The 15,002-nt window shown below is 40.0% G+C and overlaps 1 protein-coding gene across 2 annotated transcripts in view; it reads left to right on the top strand.

The window, feature by feature from the left end:
- CYP19A1 (cytochrome P450 family 19 subfamily A member 1) overlaps positions 1-15,002 on the top strand; it is a 37,413-nt gene that overhangs the window by 12,354 nt on the left and 10,057 nt on the right. The window contains exons 2-5 of one of the 2 annotated variants that reach the window (XM_074964773.1): positions 3,732-3,897; positions 5,711-5,861; positions 10,269-10,423; positions 14,336-14,608. In XM_074964773.1, the coding sequence (XP_074820874.1) occupies positions 3,756-3,897; positions 5,711-5,861; positions 10,269-10,423; positions 14,336-14,608 (721 nt within the window). In that variant the 5' untranslated portion in view covers positions 3,732-3,755. The remainder of the gene's footprint in view (positions 1-3,731; positions 3,898-5,710; positions 5,862-10,268; positions 10,424-14,335; positions 14,609-15,002) is intronic. The other variant, XM_074964774.1, reaches the window with a different exon arrangement.

Genomic DNA, 15,002 nt, shown 5'->3' with positions numbered 1-15,002 from the left:
TGCCCCATTCTGCCCACCCAGCGTTCCAGCCAGGGAGCAGGCAAGCCCCCGACCCTGCTCCCCGGCAGGAGTGCCGAGCAGGTGGAATGGGGCAAACCCCCACACTCCGACCCCACTACGCCCCACCTCAACCAAGCTTCACAATCATCATTGGTGAGTACAGTATTAAATTGCTTGTTTACAGTTATTTAAAACTTATACTGTATATGTATATAATGTCTTCTGACTGGCAAAAAAAATTTCCCTAGAACGTAACCCCCACTATTTACATTCATTCTTATGGAGAAATTGGATTCCTGTTCCAATTCCAATTAAAACACTCATTTAATACTAACCAATGAAATACCAGGTTCACCAGAACAAACAAGCCTCTATGGATGACCAAAAAGAAAAGGAGTACTAGTGGCACCTTAGAGACTAACCAATTTATTTGAGCATAAGCTTTCATGAGCTACAGCTCACTCTACTCTGAAACCTATGGATGACCAGATTTTCAAAAGAGCTTGGCATCCAATTGCATCCCCTTGTGCTGAGCTCTTTTGAAAATCTAGTCCCTAGAGTTAGGTTCTGGGAAGGTGACAGTAAAAGTCATGGGATTCATGTTAATCCAGGATTTAATCTATCACATCCCATACATGTACTGGAGACATATTGGAGACGGAATGTCTTACACAGTAGGGATTGGATTTTTAGGAGATGAAGGTTCCAGAGGAGAGGACTTGGGGGTCAGAAAGGACACTAGGGCACTTTGGACTCTCAACCTCTGTTTCTGCATCTCCACTGCATTCTTAAAACTTCAGTTGCTGTCTTCATCTCTGCAGCAGATATAGGGGAATGTCAATGGTACTTATTTTAAATCACAGTCCATTAAATTTACCAGAGAGCAAAGATACACAGCGGTGATACGCACACCCTGTTCTCAGGGTATATTTTCTTGAATTGTAGAAGAAAGCAAACTTTTTCATAGGCAGCACTTTCTATGCTTATCTTTTACGGTCATATAAAAGCAGACATCTCCATTACCATATATGAAATCTATAATCTTTAAGGCAGTTACCTTCTTGCTACTATGGAGCCACATATTGTTAACATCAAAATTATTGTTGAAGTCAGAACAACAATAATTAGAATACAATTATACTACCATCCCAGAATCTTAAAACGCTTTACAGACATTAATGAATTAGTCTTCATAGTACCTTGTGGATAACTATAGTATAATTACCTGCATTATGAAGAGGTCAAGTGACTTGGCCAGACTCACCTGGTAAGGCTGTGACAAAGCAACGAATATAGCTCTGATCTCCTGTGCTTTTATCCACAAAGCTTTCCCAGCATGCAAGAGAGGACAACAGTAAAGCAACGTAAGATACAGGAGCATCCATAGGTACAAAAGGCGTCAAGAGATCCAAGTACCTATCAGTGTAGTACGCGTATTTCCAAAGGGTCATTTGGCATTTTGTTTTACAGTAAGACATTTTCTTTAAAAAGTGCTACAAGTATTTCACAGTAATGATCCAAAACACTGTAGCAACACTTCAATTCATAAGGTTCTGAATCATTACTTCCCTGCCCCATCCTTTGTTTGTATTCTGTACATCTTCTTCTTAGATTGTAAGCTCATCTTCTTGTTTTCTGTAAAGCAGCTAGCACATTCTGTGCACTACATAAATATAATAATAATAATAATACTCTTACTGCTAACTGAGTATGGTAGTACATTCGTCTACAGTACGAGACAAAAACACACAATAAATAAAAGCACAATATGAGAGAAAGTTTCAAGATAAACATTATGAAAACACAAACTATTGGGAAGAAATAGCTAGAACAGCTGTACCTGGACATGCTGAGTACCTATACCCTGGAACTTAGATATTAAGTGATTAGGGAACAACACAAATAGACAGTTATTGTAAGAGCAGAGTTAAAAGGGTGTTTTACTCATCTAATCTAATGTATTGCACAGTAACAAGCTGTAAAACATCTAGTGTCTGGCTATACTAAAAGAAGGACAGGAGACACTTGATATGGTTTTAATCAGGCCACGACTTTGTTATTAGATGTCTGGGACTACCCGGCAGATGAAAGTGTACAATGCAGGTAACTCCATGTTCATTCAATATCTACCTGGCAGGCTTTCACCAGCCCCCCCTCTTTTTCCATCCAGGTCCCCCAGCCAACCCATTGCTGGGACCTTACCACCACCACCCACAACGAGGGTTAAGGTGGGCTATAAGAAAGAGGGGCTGGTTTTCCTCCTGTAGCAGTCATAGGAGCCCTGAACTCCCTCATTCCGCTCCTTTAACCAACACCTCCTTTATATGTCCTTTACAAAGCCATTTATGAGGTCATTGTATCCCTTCCGTGCACTGCACAACCGCCCCACACTTACATAATGAGTTGTAACGTCATAGCCTAACTCCCTTCCCTACTCACTCTCCCTGAACCCACTGTTGGGAAGACAAATCCCAGCCCCCCACTCCACCTAGGCCAATATGGTGGTGAGGGAAAAATTCTTGCCCAGCCCCCCAGGAAGGAGCGGGCTAGCATGATGCCCACAGCAGGTCCTGACCAAACCTAGTATTTTGCCGCCTCAAGGGGAGGGAGCGTGGGTGGGTGCTGAACCACCTGGTCCAGGGGGAAAGGGGCTTCTCTTGCTGTGCTTGTCCCTTTTCAACTCCCCAACCCTTCTGGACATTGGGGATGAGTCAGTGTCACCACACTGACCCACTCCCCCTTTTTGCAGCACCCCGCACCCCTCCCCCCGCACGCACACACACACACACACACACACACACGTAAAGCACTATTCCCTCTTCCCTGGCAAGCTGGACAATGCTCCCCCACCCCGCTGCATGATCATCCTCATACAGATAACAGTATCTGCCTCCACAGGGACAATCAAATCCCATGCTTTATGGCATAACTTAACATCTGCAGGGACCAGCAAGGAACCCTTCTTCTCCCTCTTTTACAGCATGGTTTGTTATGTTTTTGACTTCCTTTGAAGAGTCAAGCATTGGTCATTGTCAAAGAGAAAATATGGCATGAGGCCTGATGAATCTATGGTCTGGTCTGACAAGTACTATACTCTTCTGCTAAATATTTTGAAAAAAGTAAAGAAAGGCAAAGCATTACGACACACAGTGTCAGATAAAAATAAAGCCCAATATAATTTTTACCCAGATGCCTGCTAATTTTTACCCAGGGCAAGCTACATTTGTTTACTGGGAAATATACTTGGTTATTTTGGAAACCCAAGGACATTCACAAATGCTAGTGACATGGAGGGGGAAAAAAGGTAGGTATCTTAAATAAAAGACTACAAGTGAGTTCATTCAACCCCTCCATATGTGTTGAGAGTTTAATTTCTTTTATTATGATTAGAAATTTGGCACTCTGTCTGGAGTTAACGTCATTGTTGGCCAGCCAAGGGCAATATCAAAGATAAAAGGTCTATTGGCCAAAGCATCCAAAGGAACCTGAGCTTCAATACCAAGGTCAGAAATGCTTTGTTATTTCTGGGCAAAAAGTAAATCTGCTGTACGTCTGTTTTGACTTGTGGTTTAGCTTGTCTTGTCTAAGCAGCCAGTCTCATTATAAAACAAAGCTACTACTGGTATGAATTTGCTCAGTTACAGGACTTGCAAAGGGGTTGCAAGGTACCGATTAAAGGTGTCTTAGCATTTTGAAACTTTCTGCCTCTTTCCATATTTTTCCCCCTGAAGGCAAAGTAGACTCTCTTAGAAAAGATGATACTGGAAACCCTGAATCTGATGCATTACAATATCACCAGAGTGGTGCCAGAAGTGATGCCAACTGCCACCGTGCCCATACTCCTCCTCATGTGCTTTCTTTTCCTAATATGGAATTATGAAGAAACATCAATACCAGGTAAATTGATTTTAGACATGGTATCCCCCAAAATGCTACAAAGGGGTTTTTTGGTTGTTCACACTATGCTAAAAAGGGGAGTGATGGGTAATAAGTGTATATCAAGGAAACACAGAAGGAATATGTTGTATAAAATATAGGAGGGATTTAATGCTAAGAAAAACAAAAATCTGAAGTGCCCTATTTGCCCGCAAACTTTGTGCACTGAAGTTTGTTTGGTCAGCTAAAAGTATCACATTATTTACTTTCTTCAGAACAGATCTGTCCTTGTGTGCATATGATAGAATAATAGTATATAATTTTAAGCATGGTGCCTAGATATTTATGGTCTGGATTATTTTCATGGATGTTTTAGAGCTTCACATTTTGTTACTGTTGCAAATGTTAGAGCTTTGGAAGATGCTTTCTGCTCGAAAAAAGCCTAATTTAGGGGATGGGGTCATTTTGGAGCTTTTTGGTTACCCACCTTTTCCCATGTATCTGACACTAAAGAACAGCCCCTTATGGACCAACATCAAAAGTCCTCTCATTCAGATGACCCTTGTTGCTAGGTTTTCAGGAACATATGTAGATGTCACTTGTTCAGTTTATTCTCCATTAGGTACAGGATAATACATTTCCATAAACTGGAACATAGTGCACTGGTGTAAATAAGGAATAGCTATTCAAGTTAATGGGGTTACACCTGAGTAAAACTAATTGAGAGGAGACCCAGGCAAATTATCTTTGAATAACCTTTATTCATGGAGAGTTCAGAGAATACTGGAAAAGCATTTGCAGAAGGTTATGTAGTCCAGCCTGAATGCTTTATGGGATTAACCAGGAGAGATAACAGCATTCATTTGCCTTAAATTTACAGTTAAATAACCCTGGCTTCTGATTCCTGTTCATAAAGGCTAGTATCTTGAGGTATTTGTACATCTTGCGAACATAATGTGTGAAACTTTTCTGTAAGAACTTTACTTGCTTTCTTTCATGTCTCTGAACAAATCCCAAGACATTACAGCAGGCAAGCCAGACTGACCACGTAGAACAGAGGGGGGTCCCTTTAGAACAGGTTCCTTTAGCCATTCTAAGACTCTTCCCCCACACTTTTTCCCCAAGGGGACAAAATTTTGCTCTAAGTTACACTAGTGCATCTCTGGAATCACTCTACTGAAGTCAATGGAGTTATTCTAGATTTACACTGGTGGAACTCAATTCAGAATCTTAACCATTGACTAAATTTAGATGATTCTGTTCTGACCTCTTACATTAGAATGTTACTTTCCATAAACTCATTGAGTAGAATGCTCTTATACAAACCAATCTTCTAAAACTGTATTTTCCTCATTTACCATTCTTTATATTAAAAGAAAGCTAGGAAGTTGACTTTTGTAGGTGATATTACTGTCTAAAAAAGGCCCTTGTCACTAAAACTATTTGTTAAATTTGCAAGTAGATAAACAATAGTATGATGTCATTATTCTTTGAACTATTTCTTACTCCTTTGCCTTGATACCTAGCCACTATACCTCTAAATGAAAACCACCCCATAGTCATCTGCTTGAAGTATCAGAAAAAGGTTCAGAGTCTAGTTTATTACATGCAAACAGAATGTACATCAGGCTCAGGATTGAACTGCTGTGGATATAAAACTATCAACTCTGCAGATACAGGTGTTCCATATCAGGTTTGCATAAGCCAATTTTATGTGAAATCAAATGTCCAATAGACTCTGTGACTTGGGTGTTGAGGATCCTTGGCAAAGAGTGATACTGATATATTTTCTAATCAGTTGTTAAGAGTCATTTTTCTTTAACCTTTTCCTTAGGGCCTGGTTTCTGTATGGGAATTGGTCCCCTCATTTCACATGGGAGATTCCTTTGGATGGGAGTGGGCAATGCCTGCAACTATTACAATAAGATGTATGGAGAATTTATGAGAGTCTGGATCAGTGGAGAGGAAACACTCATTATTAGCAAGTAAATCTTTGTTCTCTGTCTCTAATAATATACATTGCCAGGCACTTTGCTATATTAGAATTATTTCATGATTTTCAAAATTGTTTCTCACTAACAGAAATCTTCTGTCTTCTGCTACTTGCTGACTCTCTTTTTGTGTGCAGCTTCTGAATGTCAATACTTATATACTACAGGCTTGGCCCTACACCACTGAAGTACATGGGAGTTTTGCCATTTATTTCAATGGAACAAGGATCAGACCCTAAGGCCCAATCCTGTAAACACTTACTCTCACTTGTACTGCATTAATTATAATAGGACTACTGAGTATAAGACACTATATAAGAACATTGATTGATTGATAGCCTGCAGGATCAAGCCAAAAATTAATTTCATATAGCCTCATGGAGATCTTTCTCAAAATGTGAGTAAAAGCTGAAGATTATGGCCCCAATTCAGCAAGGTACTTAAGCACATGCAAAACTTCAGGAATAGGAGTAATCCCGTTGGAATCAATGGGACTACTCATGTGCTTAAATTACATATTCTTGAACATGTTGCTGAATTGGAACATGTAGTTTTACTAACTGCAATAGAGGTGGGGGTTTTGTTTTGTTTTTTGGGGAGTGATTTTTTTATTGGACGTTCTGGGCACTCGTAATAAGGATGAGGATTTTTCCATAAATGAAAACTCTAATAAAGTCTTTTCCACACATAAAGAACAACAAAAACAACTGTTGGATTAGCCGTTCTAACTACTCTGGATTCAGATACGTCAGTCATATAAAAGTCAGAGCCAGCTTGTTGAAAGACATTGTAGTCCAGGGAAATGAGCTCTAATCCTGATGCTATCACTGACTCTGTACAGATTTGGGAAAGTCATTTCACCTTTCTGTCTCAGTTTCTACCTAACTGGTAATGACAATGAGAATACTACCCGTCCTCCTGACTGGATATAGGGGTAGTGAGGATTAATTACTTAATGTCCACACAGTGCTTAAAACATGTCAGACTGTGTAAATGCAAAGACTGCTTATTGCTCTCTTTCACTATTTGATTCAGGTCTATAAGAAATAATCAGACACACAAATCCATGCAGCAGATGAATCAGACTGTGCAGTCATTACCTCAGCTTTGGTCAGGATTGCCTCTCACTTAAAAACCACGACAGGACATGGAAAACTAATATTTAAAAATCCTTTACAATGTCAATAGAGCAATCACAGTGGTTCTTAGGGCCTGTCACAGTTAAACAGCAAGATCTGAGCTCTGTAAAAATACAGGTACAGTCCTGCTCCCTTTAAGGCAATTGAACTTTTGCCATCAACTCCACTTAGCAGATGCACAGAGGGATTTGCAGAGTCTGCAATACAATTTACATTGTCTCCTCCAGGCCTTGATTGCATAATTTTGTTATGAAATATGATTTTATAGCTTCCATCAGCAAAATCCAGCCCAATTTTAATAGCTACCTTTATTTTTTCTCTCTGCTCAGGGGGGTAAATCCTGAAATCCGCACTTAGGTGAGTGTACAGGTTGGAAAAAGAGCATAGGGAGCCTCTCCCCATGATTGCACATCTGTGATGGGCCTGTCGTCATTCCACTCCCTGCGCGCATGGAAGTACAGGGACTCTTCCTTCCCTGCACAATCCACCACAATGGATGCCCAGGAGCGGTGGGGAGGAAGAGAAAGAGAGCAGGGCAGTAGGGACATGGGGGAATATACTGCACTCCCTGAAGGGTTGCAGCTCTGAGCACAATCCCCTGGCAGAATCCTTGAAGCAGAATTCCTCTCTGATTGTGTGCCTCTGCTCTACCCCATACTCTAGTCCTTAGTGTTCACTCAATCTTTACTCAGGCAAAACTCCCTGGGTGAAATCCTGGCCCCATTAAAGGCAATAGCAAAACTCCATTGTCTTCACTCAGGCCATGAGTTTCAATGAGAGTTTTGTCTTAGTTAACACTGAGTAAGGATTTCAGACTTTGGTCTCTGAAGCGTGCGTGGCATGAAAAGTGGCTGACTGTTTGGTCTCTGCCAGTCTCACTCTTCCTTTCTTTGGTGTCTTTGATCTGATCAGTTTGTGCCACTGGATCAGCATTTCTAAGCAGCTAGCTCCCTCTACAGGAAATTGGGTTCTAAAGTAGTAATGCTGATGGAGGCCAGTTTGCCAGAGTGTGATAATTGAATAAGCATGGTTAACAGAAAAAGAGGAGGGTATATTCTGGTGGTGTTAGGGTTATTTATTTATTTAGGGTTGTTTTTGACACATACTTTGTTTTTGTAATATTTCTTCTTTGGTTTTATATATATGAGTAATTCTAATCTCTGCTAATTAATTAGTAATTTTATATTAAACATATGAAAGCAAAGAATTGTAATGTAACTAACTACCATATACTGGTAAAGCAAGGTCCTTGTTATATTGTGCATTCACCGTGGGTACATAGTTAGACCAGGCACTGAATCGCGTGATGCATGTTGCGCACTATGGGCTGGATCTTGCAAAGCAATGAGCGATCTGGCTCTGATCCAGCAAAGCAGCTAATGGTCCACAGGGCTCAGAACCTTGCAGGATTGAGCCCTATGAAACTGGAAGACTGAGGTCACATTTATTTGTCTCTAAGGAGCATCCTTGTGACAGACTTCCCTTATTCTCCAATGGGTAGTGTTTATGTTCAGGTAGCAGAAATTTACTACAAATGTATATCTGTGGTTTCATCATCGGTTTGCCAATGATCAAATATCTATAAAATGTGTAGGTGGCAGTATATGCCCGCTATGACTGATGGGATCTAACATCTGCACATTTTAATCCCTCAAAGACAGGCTATGCAGTTTTGCAGTCCCATAGTTTATAAATTGAGCCTGTCAAAATGATCAGAATATGACTGTGGTCTTAAGGAGAGCTGAGTGAAAAGTAGAGAGAAAATTCAGAACCATTATGCTGAATTCCAAAGCACATTAAAATATGGCCACATTCATATCCTGCATAAAAGGAAACTTCAGTTTGGACAATTATCTGTGGCAAGTCAGTAGCTCCAATGGGGTCAATAGTTCAAAATCTTTACATTCAGCACAACATTTGTTTTTTCACAAGAGTGCAGGTACATTCATTTTGGATGGAAGCAACAGTAGTTTATAAAGACTGGATCATCTACTTAGAAAACAGATAAATATCATGTGATTTAAGTGACCAGAGATTCCTTAGCAACACTCACTACTTTGGTTTGTTCCTAACCCACATTAATGGAGATTGGCTTATGCTCTGAAGCATGAGAATTTATACCCCTTCCAAAACTTTTGGGTACGTTTGTTTTGTTTGTATTTAATTTTTCCTATTGCCAGCTAGTGCTAATGGTGCTGGTAGTTTTTAAGATGTGAAAGCCTGTGCACTCGGGAACACCAACTCATTTCATTTAGGTCACTGAGAAGCTGTTAGATTATAACAATTTCCAGTTATTTGGACTGGATTTCAACTGGTGACCTAGAAAATCTCACTCTGTTAATGTGTCTGGGGCTAGTGACCAGATGTAGGGGGTTGTATTTTCAGTACCAGACTCAACCTTCCCAAACACAATACTCTCCATGAATAAAACACACCACCACATTCCCAGGGTAATGAGTATATATAAGGTTTCCAAGTCTGTACTCCCATGCAATCCCTTGTGGAACTCCCTGCCATAAGAGATTATTGAGGAACAAATCTTAATAGAAATCACTAAAGGATGAGACACAGGAATAATAAGAACATCATTCTCTATTACATTAACCAGTAACAAAATTAAAAATGTACAGAGGTTATCAATCCTCATGATTCAAAATGAAATGCAACCAAAAACTGTCGAGGGTGAAGAAGCAACTTCCCTTATAGACATGTTATTGCATAACTGCCATCAAATGTTTTACATCTGCTTTTGAAGCATCTGATACTGGCCATTGTCAGAGACAGTATGGCAAAGTCTATGTTCCTATAGATTTCTATGCATCTCCACTCTTTACTCCGGTTGAATTTCCGTGGCAGTCAATTGCCATTTTACTGAGAAAACAGTGCATGCCTAGGCCCATGTATAAAAAAAACTGTACTTATAAAAATAATGCCATGCATCATACTGTCAATCAATTCATGGCTTTTAAAGAATCGTATGTATAAGAAATGTTTCAGAGTAGCAGCCGTGTTAGTCTGTATTCGCAAAAAGAAAAGGGGTACTTGTGGCACCTTAGAGACTAACCAATTTATTTGAGCATAAGCTTTCGTGAGCTACAGCTCACTTCATCGGATGCATTCTCAATGTTGCGTGCACAGTATGTTTGAGTTGAAAGTGCTTTGTGTCTCACAAGTGATCAACACCTCAGACAATTGGGCCTGAAGTAGAATAAGTCAAATTAAAGGTATATATTTACAAAAGGATCTTTTTTTCCTTTCCCAGATCCTCCAGTATCTTCCATGTAATGAAACATGGGCAATATATCTCTAGATTTGGAAGCAAGCTTGGGTTACAGTGCATTGGCATGCATGAAAATGGTATTATATTTAATAATAACCCAGCACTCTGGAAAGAAATTCGACCTTTTTTCACCAAAGGTAAATTATTATGTATTTCTATATTTATCACATATCTACTGTACCATATATTTTGTGCTTCTGAAATGCTGGGATTGGCATTTTGTGTAAGTAAGTATAAGGAGCCATTTTTCCTTCTCTGACCTGCCCCCTAAAATATTTCAGTCTTCTTTCCTCACGACACTAGAGAAGGACTTTCAATAACTTTGCAAATTCCTAATTTCCTCTAAGCAAATCCTAATTATGTCCCACAAGCCCCAGATTTGAATATTTTTACATTTGTGGCCCAGTGTTCATCTTAATTCAAGTGGCAATTTTGTAAGAATATTTATTTAACTAGAAGGTTCTGTATCCCAACTTCAACTGATTTCAAAGAAACTTCACTCCTACCCTAATTTAAAATGTGTTTATCATTTCAGAATGAACTTAAGAGCTCTGTGCAGCAGGAATCATTAATTGTTTTAGAACATTGAAAATCAGGGAAGTAACAGGGTCAGCTGAGAATATCAACTTAGTTGCTATGTAACACGGCCCAGACTCAAAAAGGAAATGTGAGGTGTTATGACCGTACTAAACAATGGGACCCAGATCTGCAGCAGTATTTAGATCCATTAACATCCATTACTTTCAATGGGAGTTAAGTGCCTAAATTCCTCTGAGAATCTGGGCCTGAAACTTTATTTTAGGGCTGTACAACTTTTGTAATTTTGGGCTCATGTGGTGTCAACAAACCTAAACTGTCAAATTTCAGTTGTAGACTTTTTATAACATTTGGGGATCATTTGAACCTAACAACTTTAATGATTCCAACAAAACTTGCAGGTTTCTTAACAAACCCACTGAGCTTCAATAGTTCCCTTATTACTTTGTCCTTCTGCAACCCCCCATAATTCAAGAAAGGCTGTGGGCTCACTGCAACTGCACAGCTCCCTGTGGTGATTTTGGGGCCTGAAGTAAGAAGCTGAAAAGACATGAAATATTAGAAAAGTATTAATTTGCCATCATTCTAAGTTTTCTATGCTATTATTCTTCTGCCACCCCCTATTTTGGGGTTTTGTCCCACATCTTCACCCTACTGGACATTGTTGCTGAAAAATATCAGCTGGTTCCAAATGGCATCTAGATTTTGGTTCAATTGGTCTACTCAGTCCTGGGCAGGTATACTTCTAATTACACAAATGTTCACCAACTCAGTTACAGTGTGGACCTCCTCCCCTCCCATTCACCACTGTGTCGATCACCTGTCCCCATATATGATAGCTTAACATCCTTGAGGCAACTACAGAAATTTCTTACATCGAAGAGTAGAGTAAGCACTGAGTGCATGATTTTCAAACACACTCAAAATTGGCCTAAGTCTACTCCCATTAAATGAACTTTAAAATTCTCATTGACTTCTTGGGAGCAGAGTTGACTAATGCTTTTAAAAATCCCACCCATAACATTTTTAGGTTGGAATAAATGGTCATTTTTCACAATGGAGAGAGATAAATAGCGGGGTTCCCCCAAGGATCTGTACTGGGACCACTGCTTTTCAACATATTCATTAATAATTAGGGCCCTGCCAAATTCACAATCCAGTTTGGTCAATTTCATGGTCACAGGATTTTAAAAATCGTAAGTTTCATGATTTCAGCTATTTAAATCTGACATTTCACAGTGTTGTAACTGTAGAGGTCCTGATCCCAAAAGGAGTTGGGGTGGGGGTGTTTGCGCAAGTCAGTGTAGGGAGGGTTGTGGTACTGCTACCCATGCTTCTGCGCTGCTGCTGGTGGCAGTGCTGCCTTCCGAGCTGAGCAGCTGGAGAGCGGTGGCGGCTAGCCAGGCGCCCAGCTCTGAAGGCAGAGCTGCCGCCAGCAGCAGTGCAGAAGTAAGGATGCCTTGGTATGGTATGGCCACCCTTACTTCTGCGCTGCTGCCGGCAGAGCTTGGCCCTCAGTCAGCAGCCACTGCTCTCCGGCCTCCCAGGTCTGGAGGCAGCAGCGCAGAAGTAAGGGTGGCAATACCGTGACCCCCCTAAAATTACCTCCCTACAATTCCCTTTTTGGGTCAGGACCCCCAATTTGATAAAACTGGTCTCCCCCGTGAAATCTGTATAGTATAGGGTAAAAGCACACAAAAGACCAGATTTCACAGCAGAAGACCAGATTTCATGGTCCGTGACACGTTTTTCGTGGCCGTGAATTTGGTAGGGCCCTATTAATGATCTAGAAAAGGAAGTAAAAAGTGAGGTGGCAAAGTTTGCAGCCGATACAAAATTACTCAAGATAGTCAAGTCTAAAGTTGGCAGTGAGAAGTTTCAAAGGGATCTCACAAAATCTGGTGACTGGGCAACAAAATGGCACATGAAATTCAATGTTGATAAATGTAAAGTACTGCATATTGGAAAACATAATTCCAACTAAACATACAAAGTGATGGGGTCTAAATTAGCTGTTACCACTCAATAAAAAGATCTTGGAGCTAGTATAGATAGTTCTCTGAAAACATTTGCTCAACAGGCAGTGGCAGTCAAAATGTTAGGAACCATTAGGAAAAGGATAGATAAGACAGAAAATATCAGAATGCTACTATATAAATCCATGGTACACTCATACCTAGAATACTGAATGAAGTTCTGGTCACCCTGTATCAAAGATATATTAGAATTGGAAAAAGCACAGAGGATTGCAACAAAAATTATTAGGGGAATGGAACAACTTCCAGATGAGGAGAGATTGAAAAGACTGTCTGTTCAGCTTAGAAAAAAAGAGACAACTAAGGGGGGATATGATAGAGGTCTATAAAATCATGAATGGTGTGGAGAAAGAGTGTTATCTACCGCTTCACATAACACAGGAGCCAGGGGTCACCCAATGAAATTAATAGGCAGCAGGTTTAAAACAATCATAAGAAAGTACTTCACATAACAGAGTCAACCTGTGGAACTCATTGGCAGTGGATGTTGTGAAGGCCAAAAGTATAACTGAGGTCAAAAGAGAATTAGATAAGTTCATGGAGGATAGGTCAGGGATGCAACCCCACACTCTGGGTGTCCCTAAGCCGCTGGCTGCGAGAAACTGCAACTAGATGGATCACTCAATAATTGCCATGTTCCGTTCATTCCCTCTGAAGCATCTGGTACTTGCCACTGTCAGAAGACAGGGTACTGCGCTAGATGGACCATTGGTGTGAGCCAGAATGGCCATTCTTTTGTTCTTTTAATGCAATCTGGTAGTAAGATAAACAAGCCACTATGTGGCTGGCTAGTTCTCTACAGACCACCAGCAAGTGCTCTGTAGACAACCTATAGTCCATGTGAGAACAACCACCCTGGCAAAAATCAGAAGATACCATTAGAAACCAATATAGACTAGATGAAAGTCTACTGGAATTTTATAGAAAGTGGGCAGATGATGAGGTATATGTTATTACTAGAGCTTTGTTAAAATTAGAAAATGGAGAAGAATTAAATAGAATTTGGTTTATGTTGCATCTTTCATGCTCAGGATATTCCAAGTTGTTTTACTAAATCATGACAGGTGCTGAGCACCACAGCTACTGAAGTCAATGTAAGTTGTTGCCCAGCTCCTTTCTAAATCTGGCCATTTACTCAGGTGCATAAATATGGATCCAGGTACCTAACAAAAGCACTGAGAATTGAAAATTCCAGATTAATTAAGCCTCACACTGTGTTAAGTATTATAATAGTAATGGCTGGGGAATGGGAGCATATATTTGCTTTGATTTAACATTTTGCTATTTTAATCAATATGTCCAAAGTGGGTTTTTTGTTTAAATCAGAGGATAGGTTAAAAAGCTAAAAATTGTAAAAATATTGTATTCCAATTATTTTGGTTACATCATCATCTGTTACAACTTTATTGCCACTGGGTGGATAATACAGATAACATGAAAGTTGAACAATCTGACTATTTTATATGTACATTTCAGCTTTGTCTGGTCCAGGTCTCGTGCGCATGATAGCAATTTGTGTTGAATCAACGAAAGACCATCTGGACAGATTGGAGGATGTGACTGGTGGACCAGGAAACATCAATGTGCTGAATTTTATGAGACAGATCACACTGGACGCTTCTAACACACTCTTTCTAGGGATCCCTTTGGATGGTACAGATAACATTCTTATATCTCATAATGGATCCACTTTTAAGGTGCATATTCACACAAAATTTCCCATTGCCATGAATGGGGAGTTTTGCCTGAGTAAGTACATCATGGTCTGGCTCTAATGCTCAGTTTTTAATAACACTGTCAGATTTGATTGCAATTAATTCTAATCATGAGCAAGAGCTTAAAATGGTCTTTAAAACCTGTATTCAGTTTTTAAGCCTGACAAGACCCACGTATCGAGAAGTAGCATCTGCATCTTGACAGTTAGGCTAGTTTTCCAGTGTTCCTAACAATCACGATATAGTCAACAAAGTAATCCAACTTTATGTTTGCAGCATGCCCACAATAGAGGAAGTACCAAATTGCCAGCTGCAGAATGTTTGTTGGCAGACAAAAGTTTGTGAAATCTGCAAAACAAGATTTCCATGTACCTGCAGGCACCTATCCCACGATTATGTGCATTTAAGAGTCAGAATAAACTTTCCAC

Source organism: Natator depressus, chromosome 10 (assembly GCF_965152275.1).
Source record: "Natator depressus isolate rNatDep1 chromosome 10, rNatDep2.hap1, whole genome shotgun sequence".
NCBI classification, from domain to species: domain Eukaryota; kingdom Metazoa; phylum Chordata; order Testudines; family Cheloniidae; genus Natator; species Natator depressus.
This window is presented reverse-complemented; position numbering and strand designations above follow the sequence as displayed.